Source organism: Astatotilapia calliptera, chromosome 4 (assembly GCF_900246225.1).
Source record: "Astatotilapia calliptera chromosome 4, fAstCal1.2, whole genome shotgun sequence".
NCBI classification, from domain to species: Eukaryota; Metazoa; Chordata; class Actinopteri; order Cichliformes; family Cichlidae; genus Astatotilapia; species Astatotilapia calliptera.
Window position 1 is genome coordinate 23,146,837 of NC_039305.1, and position 23,555 is coordinate 23,170,391.

Below are 23,555 nucleotides of genomic sequence, written 5' to 3' on the forward strand. Positions count from 1 at the left end.
TATTTAGTGTGCCAGAAAGAAATTTAAATGTGTGTTATCACACACTATGTCAAAGATGCTAGGGTATTTTAAAATACTGCATTTGCAGCATGAAAAACATCATTGCTTTTCTGATCCACAATCCTGTGAGCCAGCTATACACTCTGCATCAAGTTTAAGGTGCAATTTATAAAGTACAATACTGTGCAAAACTCTTGAGCTACACCTCATTTCTTTATATTTTTCTAGGAAAATATGACATAGGTGCAGAAATTTCTTGAAACATTTACAAACATGCATGGTAAAATATTAAATAAGGCAAAAAAAAGAGTTTGTAAAATTCTGAAGAGCTTGAAAGACCACCTTTATTCTTTGACACAACTACGGATGGGTACCGGTAATGGCACCGGTTCTGACATAAATGGTAGTAACCAGACCAAAAAGCACATTTCGGTGCTTTTTTTCCCCTGAGATGTCATACACGTTGGATTCTAGCCAATCATTTTACCTTTTCAAGGATAGTAGGCGGGCCCAGGTACGTTCTTTTAGAGCAGAGCTACAGATTAAAAATGCCCAAGGCGAAGCGGTCAAAATCTTGCTGTACTTCACAGCAAAAGATGCAAACTCAGCAGCCTGCCACAAGTGCTTTAAGGTGATACTGTGCAAAGGAGGTAACACCTCGAATCTAATGAAACACCTGGCGACGCATAGCGTTGTTTTAAAAGCCGAGAAATGCACCGTATTTGATAGCTTGTTGCAAGACCTCACACGAGCACATCTACTGCGGGTGTGATGCCTGCTATTGGACCCGGAGTTAGCAACATCCCCCAAGAACCCGAAGAGTAGAGTCCTGGCCCCTAGCCCTGCCAGTGTAGCAGAAATGATAACGGATGATGGTGGCAGCAGCAGCCGTTCTTCTCTGGGTGAGTAGCTTAATGTTGTTCGTGTGTAATTTACGTTGAGTAGGCTAACCACGTTATTACATTAATGCACGTAAGGTGAACTAGCAAACACTGTCGTAGTTACATGCGGCTGTCTTCTTGTTTGATAGAGTGATACCATATATGCCCAAGGCTAACATTGTTATCTTTTTACAAAAAAAACAGCTAAACATGAGAGGTTTTAGGACAAAGTTTGTGTTTTCCATTGTTTGAGCACCGGTTCCAACCAAAGGAGGTATGTTGTATCAATAGAAAAGGCTAACTTTTCTAGAAAAAAAGAGACTTCTAAAAATAAAAACATTCTCCATTCTTTAAGCACAGGTTCGAGCACCGTTTAAGCACCGGCACCGTTTCAAAGGTACCGGTTTGGCACTGGTATCGGATAAAACCTAAACGATACCCATCCCTAGACACAACCTGATCTCCCTCAGGCAGCTTTCTTGTAATTTTCTTTAAGCAGACATCAGGAATAGTTCTTCGGTGCTTCTGCTCTACAATCCATGATTAATAGTGTTCTGTTGTGTTTTCGTATGCATATATGCTTTCCTTCAGAAGGGCTGGACTGCTGATCAAGACCACAAGTTTAAAGAAAGTCTGACTCAAGGTAACAAGACAGGTGGCTCAAGACCTTTGCACAGTACTGTGACTCTATTAATGTTATGGATTGTAAAGGCCTGGAGTGTGTACTGAATGCAGAAAAAATCTGAAACACTAGATTTGGCTGCTCATATGTACCCGTGACAAAAAGTATGCCTCTGTGGATTTTGTAGGATGAGAGTTAATACTTTTAAAACCATTAAGGGTTCATCTGTGACCAGGCTGCAGTAGATTCTCATTTGCCCTAAAATGTGCAAAACGCTCTGACTATTCAGAATGACAGATGGAGGAAATAGAAAGAAGTGGTGAATTGCACTGAGGTACTGATGCTAGGAGCAGAGGCCAGATATCAGGTCGGGACTGAAACACACTTGGTAAAGTAACAATGCGATGCTATTAAGGTGGTATTACATTATCCTTTAATACATTACATTATTCATTACATTCCATCTCAGGCACATCATCCTATTTTTATAAAATATTACATTAGGTGCCTGCGGTTATATCATCATTTTCTAAAGTACATTTGAAGTACAATTAATATTTAGCAATGGACTTAATATCACATGTTGAACATGTGGAGGAAGATGGTGAAGGTGCAATATAAAAACATAAAAAAAGATAATTAAAGCAGCTGCATGGCATCGAGCACCCTCCCTGAGTTATCCTACATAATGAAAGATACACTTTACATTAACACAGTCTTGGCTCTGATTCCTAACATCAGCTGTACATTATATACATGTCACAGACAGCGATTAGTTATTTCCAAAAAGGACAAAGTTAAAAGCGTTCGCATGTCATCTCTTGGCAGAAAGACGTAAACATCACAGGAGAGGAATGATGATTTAAGACCCGTTGTGATCAATGCACCCACTGGTTTGTGTTACAGTGATTCATTCTTACTATTTTACAAATCATTTAATGCAAGTTTAAAAAGATCTGACATAAATACACACCTCAAGTCCTTATTCAGACTTGTTTCTTCTTTGTCCCATTTTGTGTGACAAAGGGGGGAAAAAAGACTCAATTTTACCTCAGAATTTAACAGTATATACTGCCAAGGTCAAGAACGAACTGCTAAGCCTAATAAAAGCATTTATTTCAGGGTCACGATGTCATCTTCGATATAAACGTGGAGCCGATCGGTCATTGGTGGACGTGGGCTTCAGCTTAACCGTGGCGAACGGATTGGTACCCCTGCAATATACAAGGAGATAAGGGCAGAGGAAAATAAAAGTTGGGTTGTATGAAGGTTATAACCGGAGAAATGAGCATTACATTTTGAAAACTGTACAAACATCAGCTCAAAAACCTGAAATGAGAAGGACAGTCATGGTTTTCCAAATGCTGCTAACTAAAATGGTTTCAGCACTAGAATGCACTTCAAACTCTAATGGAAGCAGTGCTGTGCCATTTCAATCACTGCCCTCAGCTGTTGCTCTCCAATTGTACGGGTTCATGATACACTTCAAGAAAATATCATTAGCTTTTTTAGAAGAGAAAGCAAAAGCACTCCATTTTAACAGCCTGCCTCCAATTTGAAAGCAAATTTGAAATTATATTATTCTTACTTTGGGAAAAGCTGCGGTCGGGAGTCATTCACTTGCGATCGCTGTCGAAAAAAAAAGGAAAAAGAGAAAACATGATGAAGAAGGTACAGTATGAGATAGTGAGAACCATTACAAAACCACAAAACAAAGACACATGCACTAATGGGAGCTCAGCGAGATCGAGCTCTTGACCCTCTCGCCCTTTCTTTTTCACTTGGTCCTCCCACAAAGGGGCTGATTGATGACCTGTGTCAGGTTGCCCCACACGCATTTCGCAGTGGGTCCACAGTTGACACAAAGTGCAAAACTACATTATTACAGTAGTGATGGACTGTAAAGACAACAACAACTGAGAGCAAGCAAAAACAATCTGAAAATATGCTTTAAGCTCCTGGCACTCAAATTGTTTCTGCATGTTCCTAAAACGCAAATGCTATTCAGAGCACTTTCTGATCTCAGTAGCACCAAAGTGAAAAGATCATTTCTGGAATTATTTTCAGATCACGGCAGGGTGCTAAAGAGGAGCAAACGAGGAGCACACACACACACATGCACACAAACTCCAGGCTCACATCAGCAGCTCGAGCTTCCTCCCTGCATCCACCAGAAAGAAGGATGTGGTGTCATTGAGAACAGCACCTGGCCACAGTGCCCCTGCTGGACAGATGGGCAAATGCCACATTTGTAGCAAAGGTCTGCAAATATCGCACCCCATGAGAAGTTCCATCTCACTTGCCTATCTTAATTTTCTCCATTATCTTTGCACTCACATGCAGTTTTACATGTTCGCTGAGTCCCACACTTTTTCCCAGTGTGGGTTTTGAATGATCTTTATCGTTAATAATCTGTGGGCTGGTGGTTAGAACTTTCTGTTTAAAACTTGGGTTAAGACCAAATGAACCACATATTTATGGGAAAAGGATGTACACAACTGTGGGAAAGATTGATTTTTGCAAGCGGGCAAATAAGAAATCATTAATAAATTATCAGCAATTACACATGCGTATAATGTGACACCACCCAACTAGATCTGTACAATTCACAGTGGAAGAATTAGATAACTAGTTGTAGCGTAAATCTCTTTTACAAAGACTGCAGATGATAGATGATAGGACAGAGGATTGACTGATATTCTCCTCGCTGGTTATTAATAACTGACTGTCATACCTTATTTTCTGAATTAGACATGTTTGAATTCATAGGTGGTGCCTTATTCATAGACTGCGAATGTGGTTTATTCAAAGATGGTGACTGCGGTGGCGGCGGCGGTGGTGGAGGAGGGGGCGCGGCCCCACTCTGACTGCTGACTCTTGGATGGTTGGGCAGGCTGTTCATGCTGCTGTTGCTCCTGAGAGTTGCTCTACTGAAATTATACAAAAATTAAAATTAGTTTGGAAATACAATTTTTTTAAAAGCACCTGGACTTTTTAGGTCCTATTGATATAAAACCTGGTATTGGTATCTCAACGATACTTTGTTTCTGTCCTGTAAGTTCAGGATGTAGCCCACTGAAATGTGTTAAATAAGTTATCAGACTTTATAATTTTTGTGTTGACTGCTGCGTATACTTCATTTATAGCTTGTAGCACATTTAAATCAAGGAACTTGACCCAAAGTCTGCAGTATAAAACATAACTACTAAAAAGTCCAGTTGCCTTTTTTTAAGCTCTTGAGACTACCACAGAAATACAGCATCTCTGTTTTTATACCCAACACCTGATCCCTTTCTCTCTCTTATTCACGAAAGCAGGTCTTACTTATTAGCCGAGGGATGGATGGATTGAGTTTTCACATGAGATGCACGGGCCTAGCTTTGGTGCAGTTGATAACGTTCACATTTAGCTGTGACAGACTGTGTGTCTAACTGAAAAAGTTTTACTTTAGCAGCTCCTGCTGAATTTCCCCACAGCAATAGGTCACCCAAATATTTTAAGTAGTTCACCTATTATTTCAGACCATGAAGTTTCATACTGACCCTCTTTTAAATATGTTGGCCCCAAAAACAATAGGGACAGCCTTGGGGCAACTACATCATGTTTTCTGCATCACGTTTGAAGGCAAACATTGTGCATGAGGTTTAGTTTAAATCCATTATTACCTGCTACTATTACAGAAAGGAAAGATATACTGACTGAAAAGCAATAAACGCAAAGCATCCTCCATTCTGAGCAATACGTTGTTTTTGTCATGATATACCAATACACTTCTGTAACAACCACCGATTATAGCAACATGACGTGACATTTGACAATAAGAGGCACTGCTTGCCACCAGGGCTGATATACTTTAAACTACAGCAGGGCCAAAGTTTGCAATGGCACTGGGAAACAGACCTAAGACCTTTCTAGAACTTCATTCGTTCCAGCTACAAGTACCAAATAGGATTGTGTTTAAACAAACTTATTAACAACAACTAAAACCACCCACGCCCACTGAATATGAAGAGGAATTATACTTCTGGGAATGAAATGAGACTGAAAAACAAGGAAGAGGAGACAAAAAAAGGAGACAGTGGTGAAAGGAGCAAATAAGTATGATTTTGTATAATGCTAAATAGCTAATTAGTGCTAGTCTAACCTTGAATGTAGGAGTGAGAGACACTTGAATAATGTAACTTCCACTAGCCCCAAATTATGTTGTTTACTTCGAAGTTTAAGCAAGTTGGCTGGGTATCAGAGTCTGGACAGCAGGAGTTAACTTGTTAGTGTAGCTAGCATGCTGAAAGAATGCAGATGCTAGTAGCTGCAGTATTAATACTTCAAAATCAGTCAACTCGATCTTGGGCATTATTACCATAATGCACATGCTCTCTGCCAGTTAGAGTAATTTTTACATGCTGTTTTGTAGGACTGCTGGTGGTGTCAGATTATATATAACATAATGGAGAGAAAACTCTAGAACTGTTGATCACTGATGATCAGTCAATTTAATGAGATCTTTATTACCTGGGGGTGGGTGACACTGGTGGATCGTCCACTGCTTCCACAAATGAGGCTGGAAACCATCCTTGACTGAAATCAAAAGGTGACAGAAAGTAAAAGCTACAGTTGTTACGTGTTAAGTGAAAGAAATACACATATAGGAACATGTAACGACTTGTGAGCCTTTTAGTACAAGTGAGTTATGCTTTTAGTAGTTTTTATCGATGCTAGCTGTTAATGCGGTTAATGCCAGTCAGTCAGGTTGGAACTTTTGCCTTTGGGTAGCATCTGTGTTCAAGTACAGACTAAATATTTAATTTTGTTATCTTTGCTTCATTCAGTGCACTTTTTTCATTTTTCTTTCTTTCTTCTAGTCTAATATTTTATTCCTGTATTTTCTATTCATTCATATGTTGGCATAGTGAAACCGACCCTTCTTAAGTCAAAGGAGCTTGCAAAGAAAAGCGTCTGTACTTCTATAAGTTGCTTGAAGACGTTTCACCTCTCATCCGAGAAGCTTCTTCAGTTCTAAGGTCAAATGGTGGAGAGTCCCAGATATAAACCTAGTGGGAGTATCCCCCCACAGAGGGACAAAAGGACCCCCTGATGATCCTCTAATCGCCTGAGCCAAGGTGTAAAACTGGGTGTGGGTCCCAATCAGCCAGAGTTTCGGGTGTGTTCATTGTGAAACCTGGCCCCACCTTATTAAGAACGCCTCTTTGCGTTCTTAAAGTCAGCAAAGAGGCACAGAAAAGAAGACCAGACACCAGCGAGGGAGGATAAGAAGGACAGACGCAACAACATTGTCATCCCCTATGTAGCCGGTGTATCTGAGAAACTCAGGAGAGTTTTCTCCAAGCATGACATCCCAGTGCATTTCAGACTCAGAAACACGCTCAGACAAAAACTGGTTCACCCGAAAGACAAAACGCCAAAACACAGACTTAACAATGTGGTGTATGCTGTACAGTGCAGCGAGGAATGCCCTGACCTCTACATTGGAGAGACCAAACAGCCACTTCACAAGCGCATGGCACAACACAGAAGAGCCACCTCCACAGGACAAGACTCAGCAGTCCATCTGCATCTTAAGGATAAAGGACACTCTTTCGAGGATGCCAACGTTCACATTTTGGACAGAGAGGACAGATGGTTTGAAAGAGGAGTGAAAGAAGCCATCTATGTCCACTGTGAGCGACCATCTTTGAACAGAGGCGGGGGTTTACGACACCAACTCTCTGCCATCTATAATCCAGTTTTGAGATCCCTTTCCAGACGCCTTAACGCCCACTCACATCCTGGGCCATCTGATCTCAGGAATTCGCACGATAAGGTGGGGCCAGGTTTCACAATGAACACACCCGAAACTCTGGCTGATTGGGACCCACGCCCAGTTTCACACCTTGGCTCAGGCGATTAGAGGATCATCAGGGGGTCCTTTTGTCCCTTTGTGGGGGGAAACTCCCACTAGGTTTATATCTGGGACTCTCCACCATTTGACCTTAGAACTGAAGAAGCTTCTCCGATGAGAGGTGAAACGTCTTCAAGCAACTTATAGAAGTCCAGACGCTTTTCTTTGCAAGCTCCTTTGACTACGATGACCTGGATGACTGAGAACCTTCACAGACATACGACCCTTCTTAACTTTAACAACTACTGCTTGCACGAATTCTAAGGACTACACATTTTCTCAACACGCAGAATGTAGAACTGTCCAAATTTGTTGAACTTACATAACAAAAAGCAGTAGAACAGCAAAATATATACACTGTGTGTTCTGATAAAAGATTTCTAGGTAGTTTACAGACAATCTTGATGAGTAAGTAGTTATATGTAGCAGAGCTATGCAAACAAATTAAGATTTAATGTGTGTTTGGAGTTTGCTTTTGCTTATTTCTAAATGGGCTAGAAGGGCTTATGAGGCACTATCTCTATGTCTACAAATAACCCCATTCATTTTGTACTATGCTAAAATTATTACTTTTTTCTTATTAAACTGGCCTATGTCATCTGCAAGCAAATGACAGGAACGGACACTTTGCACATCCACACATGCAGTCTCCACGCAGTCACAAACTACGATTTTTTTTTACCGTGGGCTGTTGTCGGCACGTCCAAACAGCCAGCCGTTCCTGGGCTGTTGGACCAGCACATTAATTATCTGTCCCCTATTGAAGGACAGCAAGGTGGGGTTGGAGCCAACAGGCTGGTGGGCCACCCGGGCCTTCATGACTCGTCCTCCACCACCACCACCACCTCCTGCTGAGTCTGCTCCGAAGCGAAAAACGCTTCCCTGTGGAGACGGGGCTGGAGGAATGACAAATGAAACACGAAGGTACGAAGAGAACAGTTTGTTAAGCTGATAAACTTTCTTGGCAAAGAAGAATCTCTGGTGAAATTATTAATTAAAGAATATTAATGACTAGATTTTTTTTGTGTGTGTGTAACTCAGAGGGTTAGGAGATTATTAAGTGTCTTACTCCAGGCGCAATGCTTTTGTTTTAGCAGCGGGGTAATTCATTGAATTATACTGAATAAGCTGATGTCATTTTCCCCACCAGTGAACACTGGTTACAACCTACATTATTTCGCTACTGTTGTTTATGTTCTATTTTGATAAATCATTACTCCGTCTATTTTTACTCTAAGCAACCAAATAATTAGCCTTTTTTCAACTGAAAGTACAAATGAGGAGCCATGAACGTGCACGATGTGCAACGTTATTAAGAGGGCAATAAACAGTTAGAGAAAAAAATTGATAAAAACATCTGGTAGCTGTAAGCATCATAAGCACTGATGAATAGCCATGATGGGATGTGAATATTTAACAGACAAGCATTAACGTGACGGGAACACATTTATTTTTAAGTGGAACTAAACATCAGATCACTGAAATGGGTTTTTCATGGTGGCTGTGGCTCAGGAAATAGAGCATGTTGTCTAATAATCAGAATTTCGGTGGGTTCTCCAACCATGTGGGGCGATCGTGGCTCAAGAGTTGGGAGTTCGCCTTGTAATCGGAAGGTTGCCGGTTCGAGCCCCGGCTTGGACAGTCTTGGTCGTTGTGTCCTTGGGCAAGACACTTCACCCGTTGCCTACTGGTGGTGGTCAGAGGTCCCGGTGGCACCAGGGTCCGGCAGCCTCGGTCAGTGCGCCCCAGGGTGGCTGTGGCTACACTGTAGCTTGCCATCACCAGTGTGTGTGAATGTGTGTGTGAATGGGTGGATGATTGTGTATAGTGTAAAGTGCTTTGGGGTCCTTAGGACCAAGTAAAGCGCTATACAGATACAGACCATTTACCATGTGTGTCAAAGTGGGTGAGATACTGAACCCAGAGCTTTCCCTGATGCATTGTTTGGAGTGTGAGTGAATCTTAGGTTAAAAGTGCTTAGGCATAGATAAAAGCTAGAAAGTAGAAGAGCACTATGGATCATAAATGCATCACTTGAACACCTAAAAAGCTGATGTTAAGTCTATTTTAAAGCATTGTAGTTCTTTATTAATCCGCTGCTCACCTCTTGATGGTATTTTGCCGAGGGGCATCTCGTCTCTGCTCCTTCTGATCTCCTCCCTCATTCCCACCTGTATGAACATATAACAAGCACAGACTGAGACTATATTCAAATCTGTTGTCATTTTACTATTCGTGTAAACATGAGGTACTGCTGTTGTTTTTGTAGGAAAGAGTAAACTAAGAGTGGACTAAATAAGCTCAAGCCTGCTGGAATTTCAGGTGCAAACAACATTTCTATTAATGTCAGAATCAGAATACTTTATTAATCCCGAAGGAAATTATAGATCTGATGTCCAATCACTAATCTCTCAAAGGTTTTTGAGAATCCTCTAAATCAAACTATACTGACAGCAATAATTGGGGTCGTTTCAGTCTACGCTGACCTTCCACAATAAAAAATGAATACTCTGCCATTTGTGTCTCTGATTGGTAGATGACTAATTTTCCTAAGAGGAAACATCGCCCACATAGACTGACAGGATTTGAGGTATGATGCATTTTTTGCATCTGATTGCTTGAGGGGATGTAGATGACAAATTTTAGGCCTGGTAGCCGTTCATTTCACGTGCAATGAGCTGAAAATTGGATGTTTTATGTAGACTTTACCATGTGAAGTAAAGCGAAAATTAAAATGATAACTGACCTGTCTTAATGAATCGTTCATGTTCATTTTATAAATTTTTTTTTTTAAGTTCTCCTAGGTTCTCATTAATATTATGTCCCTGTCTTGCTTCTTTTTTGGTTTCTTTTCTGCTGCTGTGGGAGCTTTTTTACTTGTTTTGTTCGATATGTTCTTTGTTCCAATCACTTGTACATACTGGACTTTTTTATTACAAACCCAGTTCCAAAAGATTTGGGAGGTTGTGTAAAATGTAATTATGATTTGGAAGCCCGTGTTGTATTCACAATAGAACACAGGGCGAGATTAAACTGCATCATTTTTTAGAAAAAGATTTTGAATTTGATTGCAGGAACATGCCTCAAAAAAAGTTGAGACAAAGCCGAGTTTACCACTTTAGCTTTCTCTTTTCTTTTAACCACAGTCTGTAAAAATCTGGGAACCCTTGAACACAAATACCCACAGATTCTCAGAATCTTTAGAGAATAAAAAAACATTATTCTGAAATTATCCCACAATTTTCAGATATTTTTTTTAATTCACTGATTTATTTTTTTTTAGAATGGTAAACCTCTGCCCCTATAAGATGCTGTTTTTCTTATATCCAGTCATGTGACTGACCTGTTGCCAGTTGACTTAATCGGCTGAAAAATGTTCCTGCAGATGTTTTCTCGCAGTACAACTTCATTTTCTAGTTTTTTGTCGACCCATCCCAGACGTATTGCTTGTTGTTAAAATGGTAAATGGTAAATGGCCTGTATTTATATAACGCTTTACTAGTCCCTAAGGACCCCAAAGCGCTTTACATATCCAGTCATCCACCCATTCACACACACATTCACACACTGGTGATGGCAAGCTACATTGTAGCCACAGCCACCCTGGGGCGCACTGACAAGATGAGATAAATTTTCTATGTGTATTCTGTTCTATTTTGAATAAAATATGAATTTCTGAGATTAACAAATCATTGCATTCTGTTTTTGTTTGCATTTTACACTTTACAGTTTTGTTTCTTTTTGGATATAAAAAAACCAATTAAGTATCATAGCATTTCTGTTTTATAATAATAATAAAAATAATGGATTGGATTTATATAGCGCTTCTCAAGGCACCCAAAGCGCTTTACAATACCACTATTCATTCACTCACTGGTGGAGGCAAGCTACAGTTGTAGCCACAGCTGCCCTGGGGCAGACTGACAGAAGCGAGGCTGCCATATTGCGCCATCGGCCCCTCTGGCCAACACCAGTAGGCAAGTAGGGCAAAGTGTCTTGCCCAAGGACACAACGACCAGGACCAGGACAGACATTGTGGCATTTTTGAAATTACAGTTGTTGAGTGTTCACTATTTCTTGTGAAGGTAGTTTACTTGTGATAGCAGCTGTGGCAGATTAGTTTGCACCAGCGGGCCAGGAAACAGCGATTCATTTGAGCTTAAAGGAATAGTTCCACTTTTACTCACTGACTGTTAGATGAAAAGATTTATTGCACACTACAACCAGCAGCCAGTCAACTTATCTTAGAAACATGGAGGGAACAGTGTGGCTCTGAAGTCAGTATACACATAGATGCTTTTTTTTCCCTTTTAATTTGTCAAACCTGACTCACAGGCTTTTCTCTGTGATACACTGGGATAAATCCCTCATCAGACCAAAACAAACACTGGATCAATGCTAATCCTCTGATTGTTATTATGAAAGCATATGTGGGATATGGTGGTTCACTGGCATGTCGCCTTCCAATGAGGAACAGACCAGCAGGGTTTATCTCAGGGACATCTTTGGTCTTTACTTCAATAGTAATTGCAGCTGTTATTACAAACAACAATGTGGTTTTGATTTGTGCAATTATCTTTGGTGGTAATAAATCACTTTACCGAACTCAGAGACAGAAAAATGTGCACATATTTGAATGCTACACAGGGTTCAGATTCAGATAGCTTTAAAAATGTGTGCCGCATTCTTCAATTTATAACTTTATCCCTCCTCTAAAGGTTTTCTGTAATTGTGTTTCATGCACCAAGTGTGATTCGTTTTGAAGATTTCAAATCAATCAATGCTAACCACCAGAGGGCACTCTGGTAACAAAAATGTTGTGCTTTCCCCCACAATGGCGTGCCTTGGGTCTGATGTTATGCATTTCTCAGTGGAGATAACTCACAGTTGTATCGCAATTGGATTTCTTATCTAATATGTGGCTCATGAATTCAGTTCTACTCAACAATGCAATTTTTAAACTTTCAAGCGGTTTTCAATTTTAAATTTCCCAAAATAGACTTTAAAGAGATTCACTCAGTTTTCCACCCCAAAGACAGGATTATACCCCACACAGCTGCATATTTTTGGAGTTGTGGAAGTTTCATATGTCACTGTGGCCCCAAACCTTGCATAAATAATTCAGTTGCTAGGGTGAGTCACTGATATAGACACACTTTCTTCTGAACTCACAATGTTGTCCAAAGTTGAAGGTCTGTGGGCCTCCGGTTGTCTGGTGGCATCAACCTCTTCTGTCCAGGCAGCAGCTTTCTGCTGGAGAGTAACCCCGTTCTGCAACACATCATCATCAACACACACACACACACACACACACACACATGCAGATAAATATTTTTCCCCATTAGTAAGTGAGGATTAACACAGTTGCAAGCTTAGGTCAGAGCAGCTTATTTTAATACTCATTTGGCCAAAAAGAGGAAACTGAACACAGTCTTCAGAGTGATGCTATTACACATACCATTCGTACAACTTTTGAAAAAACAAAATGTAGGTTTAAATCAACGTAGTTTTATTAGTCTTGCCTTACAAATATGCCACCAGCATGCCTTTCTGTTTACAAGACCAAAATCTGTTTCATCTGGAAAGGTTAAAGCTGTGGCATTAAAAGTTTGTGAAAAAAGTTTATGCGATTAGGCAATAACTGCCAGATGGGGCCAACTTTTTGAGCATAAGCGACAAACAAAACAAAAAAACAAAAATCCCAACTTCTGATTATGAACTCAGCAAAAACTTTTGAGTCTCTGAACTCAATATTTAATTTCACATCTTATTTACTACAACTTGATATTTATTTTGTAAATCATGGCCCCATTTTTGGTAAAATAGATATTAATGCCAGGAATGCTTTTGGGAATTCCCTGCGATTTGTTAGTTCAGGGGTCCCCAATCCCAGTCCATGAGGGCCGGTGTCCCTGCAGGTTTTAGATGTGTCCTTGATCCATCACAGCTGATTTAAATTGATAAATTACCTTCTCAACATGTCTTGAAGTTCTCCAGAGGCCTGGGAATGAACTAATCATGTGATTCAGCTGTGTTGACCCAGGGTGATATTTAAAACCTGCAGGGACACCGGCCCTCGTGGACTGGGATTGGGGACCCCTGGGTTAGTTGCTACTGAATAGCTGTGCAGTGTCTGCATTTTCTAAAAACCAAGTTGGTGATGCCCGAAATGTTTGACTTAAAGCTTCAAGACAAAGGTCCACATTCGCTACATCTGTGCTTTATATGCAAGCTATGTTGCAGACATAGTACACCCCAACAGGAAAATCCACCACGCCTACCATGTAAGGTGCACAGGCACAAGGAACAGAAAAAGGAGCCCAAGAGGGTATGTTGCAAAAGTACCTCCTATCTCCTTTTCTAACCACTTGTCCTTGACCTCGATGACATTTTTACTGTGGTCAATGACAAGCGGTGTGTAGGAGAATTCGTATGGAAGCAGGACATGAGAAGAGCAGTTTGCTGAGCATCCAAACGACCCTTGTCTCCTAAAATGATGTGAGGTCACTGTGTTGAATCAACAGTGTGCAGAATATGAACTACAGAACGCACGTCTTACTTCACCACAACTTGTTCTTAGCCTAAAGCTTCAAAATGAGAATGACGTGAAAACTAACACTTCATCAAAAAGGTTGGAACTTTAAAGAGAGAGCATATAGGGCCAGATTTACAAAGATTATATGGCAGCCCAAAGCCTTCTCACACAAAAAGCTTTTGGATTTACTAACAGTTTTGTGAACATCGTGGATATTTTTGGTTTTTGTTGTTTTTTTGAGTTTTTTGGCAGCTGGCCTGTGACGTATGTATGATGTATCTGTGACGTATATTATGACACACGTATTTGCAAACGTGATTTACTCACATTTGTTGTGTGTTATTTATTGTAAATTGCACAAAATCTACCACAAAGCCTAATGCCTGTCGTGGTTGTCATAGTTGCTTCTCGCGTCTTTATGTCGAACAAGAGGGGTAAATTTTATCAGACAAAGTGTGTTATTGGTATGGATGGATGGCTCAAAAGTTTGTTCTGTCCTAAAACTCTTGACTCATAATTCACCCTGAGTAATTAGAGGCTTATTTCTGCTTGTCAGTAATGCTGGTATTGTAACACAGCAGATCAGAAATTAACTTGACAGAGCTGTTTCTCAGCAGTGCGCACACAGTGAGTGATTTCTCTCCAGTCTTTAATGAGTAAAATTGAAATGTTTGTCAAAAGCTTTTTGCAGCTAATAATGAGATTATGTCACTATGTTAGATGAATACTCAGAATGTTACCTTCGTTAACACAGGGCAGCTCAAATTCTGATGGTAAATAACATTTGTCATTCTTCTACACATCCTATAGGTCAGCTGTTCCACACAGATTTCAGTTTTATACAGTGTAATAGTTTGTAATATTGCAGCTCTCCTCTGGATAAATCCAGCTCTCCGCCTCAGTCTCAGTCCTCAAGACTTCAAACCCAGTGCCAAGAGGTTTCTAACAGAAGAGTTATCCCTCATATCCTTCAGACTCCTCCACTGATCTGACCTGCCTCACTGGTTTCTGAGAGTGGAAACTATACACGCGCCTATGCACTGTAATATTTTGGTTAGTAGGCCCAGATAACTCTCTCTCATGCTTCCTCATTGGGTCTGGGGCTGCTCTTGGTAGAATGCTGGTTAGTACTGCGAGACAACAAAGACAGCATCATTTAAACCAAACTAAATTCTACGGACGCTTGAACGCACTTCAATTAATATAGCTCATAATCTTGATTTAGAAAGTTGATATAGATCAATGTTGTGTAAGGCAACAACGGGATGAGAAGAAGATTATTTTTTACAGCAGTGTTATGTTCAGAGTTCAACTGTGCATTTAACTGTTGTTGAAACTTCAACATTGCTCAGCAGGTTAAGGCTTGAAATGGGAAACACAATTATAATTCACATTTACATGATATGCTGTCACTTATGGGATGGTGTTTACTCCTCTCCTTTCATAAAGGATGGTCCCAGTGTTTTCTGTGCTAAAGGGGGTAATAAAGGAAGTAGTGGAGCTTATTTCTTAGGGACCAGGAGAATTGGAACATTTCTTATTATGTCTGCCGCACAGACACTTACGCATCACTTCACTCAGTTAGGAACCTTCCTGAACAAAATGGACTACTGGAAGGTATCAAGTGATCCAAACAACAAACTTTCCAGATCAAAATCTGATCAGCTGCAATGAGCCTGTTCCACATGGCCCAAACCCTCATAGGACCTGAAGGATCCCCTGCCAGCACCCTGGTGCCACTAAACCCACGGGCCTCCTTGTTCACATCATGTTTAAGCTGCTTTGGTGGATTTTATGCTCCCCTCCCCTTGTGTTTTTTCCTCTTTGCTTCTTCTCCTTTGCTCCTCTCTCTCCTCTCTCACTAGTCTCCTCCAGTATGTCAGGGGGAGTAATTGATCCTTTCCCTGGCAATAATAGTAACTATAACTGTGCTCCTGTCATGTCAAATCTATTATTAAATTGCATGAGATAATCTGTGGTTAAATAGTAACTGTGTCTCTTTTGAGCTCCGGCTTCATTACATCTGCTGATTTAATCTGACTTTCATGATTTCGATCATTCATGAGCATCTTTCCTCAGATTCTTTCTCTGTTATTCATCTTCTGCATTTTAGCATCTCTTTGAGCAGCTTTCAAACTGCTGATCATAAAGGCATACAGCAGAGTGGCCACATCTTACTTGCTTATTCTCACATGACGGTAAGATTAGTTGTTATGAGGTCATATTTAATATGTTGCAAGGGTCTGTTTTGTACAGTAGTAGCTATTTATCTATTCCTGTTGTAGCATACGGTTCAACCAACATCTGCTCAACAGGAACAACTAACATGAAATGTTGGTAGAGCGGTATCATAAAAAGTGAAACAAATATCATAAAAGTGAGTCCAGAGTTCAAAGACACAACCTGCAACCAGGCTTGCTGTAGGAAGCAAACCTGCTCTTGAACTTTAAAAGTCTGACAAATGGTTATAAAACAGGATGACCTCACTCTGGGGAATTATATCTTATATCTTATCTTATGTTTCGCTGACATTCATTAGTAAACTTCATCTGCGAAGCATCTCCAGTTAGTAAGCCAAAGTGAGCTATAAATATTAAACTTACAAATGCTATTTGAAGTAAGTTGTATACCTTATTCATGAGTTTGGTGAAGGACTCTATCAGGCCACAGTGCTTTTCTGCCAGGAAGCGGTATCTTCTCTCTTCCTCCTGCAGAGCCTGGTTATGGCTCTCCCTGAGGAAGTCCACATACTCACTACCACCCTGAGGATACGCCTAATTGACAGAACATGGATACAGAAAACTGTACAAGGACACATACACAAACAGCAGTGCTGAATTTCTCTCCAGTGTACTGAAAGAGTACAGGAGAGAAACGCACAAACCTGGCTGGGTCTCCTGTTCAGTCTCTCCAGAGCTGCTGCCTGGCTGCGGAGTTGCATTTCATACGTTTCCCTGCTGCCCTGTATGAGAATGCATATCACACCTGTGTAAAACCATCTCAAACGCTCAGGTATTTACATTAAGTTGAAAATCTATTTGTAGAAGCTACAATTTTCAAGTTATATTAATTTCCAGCTTGATTTTTTATTTTATTTAATTTTTTTTGGACTCTAATAGAGTAACTTTGTATGATTCACAGTTCAAAATAAGCCTTTTTAAAAAATAAAAATAAAAATACTAGGTTACAGCCCTGCCACTCAGTCCATCCTTTATGTGAAACAAGCTGGTTTAGTTTGTTGCCTTTTTAGGCCACCCTGGCTTGAAACCAGCGTTCTTCTGACTGGCTGCCAATTGCAAACAGAAGGTTTGAACAGCAGGTGTGTTGGGCGCCGTTCACAGCCAGACCTCTGACATCAGACAGATCCAAGAGAAGATAATCTGAGCTGTTAGAGCAGTTTGAAGTCTTCTGGGTCACTTTGACATACACTGACCTCATTATTTTTAGCTTTGGCCACGTTTAGCATGAGCACCATTGTAAGCATATATAAGAGGGAAAGCATAAGAGGTTCAGTTTACCCTATCCTGTCATACTCTTACAGTCCCTTCTGTTTTGTTCTTACTCACCAATAAGTAATCTCTGTCTAATCTGACATTTTTTTCCATGGAGTCAAGAACCTCCAAACTGAACCAGCGGAACTGAGAAGAGACAAAGAAAATAAAGTTACCCTAAAAACATGGAAAACCAGGAACATATTCATTATATCGTAGTCAAACACCATGATGAGCAATGAGTGTCTACTAATATGTAACTTACTAATCCCTCCAGTTCTAAGGTGAGTCTTCGCTGGCTCTCAGAAACCTGAATCAGGACATCTCCTGAAAGATGAGTGGATTATAAAGATATAATATCTTTACAGAACAAAAACATGAAATTATATAATGTGCATTTTGACTTCCAAACTCATCAGGTATCAACAGATTCAAAACCAGATTTATCAGTAATGATAAGCAGGTAAAACATGTTCTGTTGTTGCTAATATAAGATCAGACCATCATGACTCTAAAGTCCTTTTTGTGTCACAGATACTGAATGATCTCACAACTCACTATTACACAAGTGGCTGATTTCAGCTTTGTGTTGCTCCAGCCTAATTTTTTATTGTTTTATTAACCCAGATTATGTTTCTCTATGTAGGTGCATGTAATAACACGATAACTCTAGCCAAATTAAGGAACTGTATTTCTTAGTCCATTAAAAATAAAGCAGATGTTGACCAAAGTGTTGCACAGCTGATGGAGAGAAACCAACATAATGGCTTTGACAGTATTTTGGACAATTTCCACTTGTGAATACAGCCTAGAGTAAAGCCGAATAAAGACTCGTGAAGGAGTAAGCCAACCCTGAAACTATAAATGTTGGCAGCATCAGAGGCCCACCTTTCACTGTTAACAATTATGGAACTACCATTATATTAGCAGGTAAAGAAATGCTGTAAGAGTTATTTCAAAGCGAATCCATAAAGACGTGTTCAAGGCTGTACTAACAGTGATTCAGAACAACAATAAGGAAACTGTATTTATGAAAGGAGACTGCTCCAAAAGGGCAGCACGGTGGCACGGTGGTTAGCACTGTTGCCGCACAGCAAGAAGGTCCTGAGTTCAACTCCAACATCAGGCCGGGGTCTTTCTGTGTGGCGTTTGCATGTTCTCCCCGTGTTTGCGTGGGTTCCCTCCGGGTACTCCGGCTTCCTCCCACCGTCCAAAGACATGCAGCTTGTGGGGATAGGTTAATTGGATAATCCAAATTGCCACTAGGTGTGAATGTGCGAGTGAATTGAGTGTGAATGGTTGTCTGTCCCTATGTGTTAGCCCTGCGACAGACTGGCGACCTGTCCAGGGTGTACCCCGCCTTTCGCCCTATGACAGCTGGGATAGGCTCCAGCGCCCCCCGCGACCCTGAAAAGGATAAGCGGAAGCAAATGGATGGATGGATGGACTGCTCCAAAAGTACATAGCTACAGTACAATGAAAAGTATTTACCTCCTTGTTCGTTTTTCTCATAATTTGTACACTGTTTCTCAGATAATCAAACAAATTTCAATATCAGGCCAGTATAACCCGAGTAAACCCGAGTGCTTGAGCTGTAGGTCACAAACTGATGGCTGGGCAGTCTTCATCAGTTTTTGGGCCAGGTAGGTTTAGATAGCTTTTATCCCTTATTACAGGAAAGCCAAACTCATTTTCCATTGTGGGCCACATACAGGACTGGTAAAAGTATAAATTGCTATGGTACAAAATAAAAATGAACTTTTCTTTCATTTAAATATTTGTCTATTACGTGATTACATTGGTGTAGTATTAACAGCCATAGCCAATGTCTATGTAGCAAAAACCTGTAAAACTTAAATATTTAAGATGATTTATTTAAAAAAAAAAAAAAAGATCATTTATAAACTGCATTCTGTGCTGACTCTAGTTATCTCTGTCTAATGATAAATGACATGATGATCTGAAATGAGGTAGTTTGCTAGCTCTGGAAGTTATTTTCTTGCTAACCCTGTTGTGTATATTACAGTTTTCCTAGTGTTTTACTCTTTGTGGCTTTATAAAGTGTTCTTTACCACTTTGTGTGGATGGCTGGTGAACTTTCATTTTTGACTCTTGGGCTTGAGGACCAGTGTAAGTGATTTGACTGTTACTTACATTTTTATACAGCTTCCTTGTTACTATACTGAATTGATTTCTTACAACACCTCTACTTCCTTTTTAATGAATCTCTGCGTAATCGCAATAGCATCCTGAAAGTTTCGCAACTTCTTCCTGAGAAACCTCAAAGGTCAGCTCCTGCGGTCAAGATTTATTGGAGTGAAGGGTAGGGGATGGACCTAAACACTGATAAGAGCTCTAACCCAGTTCCATCATCATTTTCTAGCCTACTGAAACATTGCAGTACATTCTGGAAATATTCGACTTATTCAGCAGGGAGACTATATCATTGTACAGTGTACAGTAAGAGTAGACTAATGATCCAGTTCCTACAAGGTCTTCAACTCCAACTGTTTAAACTGTCATACCGCTGACATAAAGCAGTTAAGTGAACGGAGCACGGCCCGCAGCCTGTCTTCATCTATTATTCATGTCCCCCGCTGACATCTGACACCCATCTGCCAACATTCTTAACTTACATAAAAACTCCCTGAAACATACATCAATTTAGCTTTGAACCCATCCAGCTGTTATGAATTAGAAATTAAAGTTTAAAGTTCTGCCACATTCTTCACTTGATTTGAGCCCAATGCAAATATTAGGTGAGTCTAAGCGAAATCTTTTAGTCCTTGTGTGCACTGACTGTTGCAAATGCTGTGAAATGCAGTGCCTTCAATAATTTCAAACACTATGTTTAACACACACATCAAAGCTAATCACAAGCACACATTACGCATGCACAGCAATTATGAGTGCAATAAAATGCTGCCTCGGGGAAAACTGGGGTCCTCATGTTTTAATGTGTTTAATAAATGGCCACGAATACATCACAGACAAACTGCTCATATCCTGGTGAGGTGCAAAAACGTCTTTGCGTTTCCACTCATCAGCTGTGGATTCTCACATACCTATGGAGCGTGATGATGCCGTGTGGAAAGCTCTCTCCCCAATCTTTGAAAGTGCGCTAAAGTAAGCGTCACTTGTCGCAGCAAGAGCTGAAACACATACACACAAACACACACACACACACAGCACAGTCGTTTGATGGTTTTCTTTAGCACAGTTCATTTTCCAGATATGGCACTTCAAAAGCAGATGCTAAATATAAGAATATGGAAAATTATCAGCCCTATTTGTATTCAAATGTAACGTTTATATACCCAGGTCCTCTGCCTGTAATGTACCAAATGAGTGGTTGAACAAAAGTATGCAAAACAGTCTGAGAGTGTGAGACTGGCTCATTTCAAGAGTGAAACATTACTGATTGTGCTTTATTACTGTCAGTCTGCATTTTATAAAGTGACGCTGGGACAGTAAAAATAACAAGTTCTAATTTTGTCACTTCCTGGTCTTGGTAAGAGCTCAGTGACATGTTATAAGTTTCAGGCTCCGCCCTGAACACACACAAGAAGTTTACAGCCCCCCTTTGCGGCTGACAAAGAGACACATCTTAATCTAGTTCTTATGTCTGCAGGACTGTTGATGCACCACTGCTATTACTGATTAATTCTTGATACAATAATTGTGCTGTCTACACAAACACATTTAACTTAATATAATGAATATCATTTACATTTCATCATTTTAAAGATCTTCACATTAATGCACCAGCAGTGGGATGAGTGATGAATATGATGTAGGTAGCTGAAAGACAGAGTTTAATCCTGGCTCTGCAATCAGCTCTTCCCTTTCTTACAAGACTTATAGAAAACATATAGAGCTACACCTAAAAAGAATCCAATAGTTCTATATTGAACAAAAGCGTCATTGTTCCATTATGTCCACATCAAATATAGTGGTGGAAGCGTGTTTGTCTGCTGATAATGTAGTCATAACAACGTTGGTTGGTTACAGACCCATAACTAAGGCTGTAATAGCACCAGGATATTCCCAAAGCATATGAACTTTGGAGTTGCACTCAGATAGATACCTGGCAGCTCCCAAACTGCAGTTTATGGCAGTTATAAAGATAGTTTTGTGATTTTTCCCCAAAATAACATTTAAAAAAATTAGCAGCAGATTTTTTCTTTGTTTTTGCTTCCATACATTTGTTCTTTTCTTTCAATACTTACTCTTGAAGGCTTGGATGTAACTGTTCCCCAGTGAAACCAGTTTCTGTAGGCCTGGGTTGAACTCATTAATCAAGCTCTGTTTACAAAAGCACACACACACACATATGCACAATTACCACAGCTTCTTTTGAGTATTGATAGCCAGAAAAATGTAACAAACCCACTTAAAGAGGAATCAATACAATTAATCTTGAACTCAATTTATATTTATGAGCACACCCGCTCTCTCTCTCAACACTGGAGCCTCTGCAACACAAGATTCAAATCTCTGCTGCTATCAATTGAAAGCGAATGCTCGTTGAATTCGAAAATGGCATCACGTTTTCCACCTCAGTAGCCACGAAATGTTTCCATGTTACAAAATTTGCCCCAGTTCCCCAAAGAATCTCTCAAGAGGAAATCAAGTTTGTTTAATGCAAGTGCGCGGCCCACACAAAGTATCTGTTTCTTACCGAGTAAATCCCCAAGGTGGAGCGATGCAGCTGATCACTATTCATTCCCGACATGTTTATATCCAGAATAGTGCAACTGTGAATTGAATCCAGAGAAGGTCTGCAGGCCTTAAATCTCTCTGAAAAAGTCCCACAACCTCTGAAAGAAATGAGAGTTAGATTGGGTGTGGAGCTGAAGAGCGAGGGCAGCTCAGTGAGGTGGTAATCAACACCGGTATGGCCTGAGAAAGATAGGAGTAAATAATTAAACGTGGCCCAACCATAAAACACACTGACACATGCTTTGTGTGTGCTCAGGTGGGTGTTACCTGAAGTGAATGTTTTATTCAAGACTTTAGTACATATCTGCTTTCACAAAGTGTTGGAAATGATTAAAATAACCTGTAAAATTACACTGTTATTATCATATAAAACCATATTTTTTCAATATAACAGAATAAATCCAACAATTTCTCTCGGAATTCAAGGATTTTCCTTTCCTGCCCCAGATCAAGGCTAACAGTTTCCTCATAGGTACGTATTGATAGTTTATCTATTGTACAATTTCTTACAATAGCATTTTTCAGGCGCTAGTTTTTTCTCCTTTTCTTCTTGGATTAATACATATACCAGTTGATTTTTATAGCGGCAGTGTATATGCCTTGTAGGATGTAAAAGCGTTGAAAGCTTCTTGATGATTCTTATTTTTAGTGTTTATGAAAATGAATGAATGAACCTGTTTCTTCTCAAAGCAGCATTATTAGCTATGCAACTAATGTCATTTAAAGAAAGAAATATATTATTATGTCAACTGAATATTTCTTTTTTAAAATGATTGACAGAGTGCTCATATCCACCTTGATAATTATACGTTAATGTAGTATCCATGGCAAAAATTAAGGGGACAAATTGTTCAGTTTATTAAAAGTCCATATGCAGTATTGGATGCTTTGGATTGGGTCCCCTGGGACCTCAACACATTTGTGCTTTTAAAAACACTGATCAACACAAACAAAATGATTGGCAAAGTCATTAAAAAATGAAAAAATAAAGAAAAAACACTTATCAGACATGAGAAAAAACATACTTCTGGTGTCTGCACGGACCATAGTTGGTAGGATGTGGTTTTAACAATGCTCAGTTGGTACTAAGAATGCAGAGATGGTTTACCTCAAATTGTGATCCTACCATCTAAATGTCAGGGCAGAAATCAAGACTCGGATCAGAAAACACTTCTCCAGCCATCCACTTTCTAATTTCAGTGAGCCCATTGGAAAATCAACCTGAGGTTATTGCTCTTAGCTGACACAACTGGCACCTGATGTGATCTTCTGCTAATGTAGCCCATCTACTTTAAGGTTGAATGTGTGATACTCTTCTGCATCCTTTGGTCGTAACGAGGGGTTATTTGGCCGTTCTCCTGTGACTTCTGCCATTTTCACCCAGATAACTGCTGCCCACTGGACA

General features: G+C 40.0%; 1 protein-coding gene across 3 annotated transcripts; it reads right to left on the bottom strand.

Moving 5' to 3' along the window:
* Positions 1-1,913: 1,913 nt before the first annotated feature.
* baiap2l2a (BAR/IMD domain containing adaptor protein 2 like 2a) lies at positions 1,914-23,108 on the bottom strand. 3 transcript variants are annotated; one of them, XM_026165564.1, is made up of 14 exons: positions 22,110-23,108; positions 21,658-21,733; positions 20,494-20,580; positions 17,694-17,755; positions 17,504-17,575; positions 16,822-16,899; positions 16,568-16,711; positions 12,575-12,673; positions 9,507-9,573; positions 8,085-8,298; positions 6,016-6,081; positions 4,238-4,430; positions 3,092-3,132; positions 1,914-2,717 (listed from the first exon to the last, which is right to left on the bottom strand). In XM_026165564.1, the coding sequence occupies exons 1-14, from the start codon at positions 22,161-22,163 to the stop codon at positions 2,636-2,638; spliced, it is 1,335 nt and encodes a 444-aa protein (XP_026021349.1). In that variant the 5' UTR covers positions 22,164-23,108; the 3' UTR covers positions 1,914-2,635. The 3 variants fall into 3 exon arrangements, 2 of the variants coding, with proteins under 2 accessions (XP_026021349.1, XP_026021348.1); XM_026165563.1 differs by having other exon boundaries at positions 4,238-4,433; XR_003272260.1 differs by having other exon boundaries at positions 2,706-2,717; positions 3,643-4,433.
* Positions 23,109-23,555: the final 447 nt, after the last annotated feature.

Bases quoted from the DNA above. Each gene is read 5' to 3' on its own strand.
- baiap2l2a (XM_026165563.1), bottom strand. From the start codon at position 22,163: ATGTCGGGAATGAATAGTGATCAGCTGCATCGCTCCACCTTGGGGATT. The intron at 20,581-21,657 runs GTAAGTATTGAA...TATGTGTTTCAG, and splicing joins TTACATCCAAGCCTTCAAGA to CTCTTGCTGCGACAAGTGAC. The intron at 4,434-6,015 runs GTAATAAAGATC...GTATAATTTCAG, and splicing joins CCAGTGTCACCCACCCCCAG to TAGAGCAACTCTCAGGAGCA.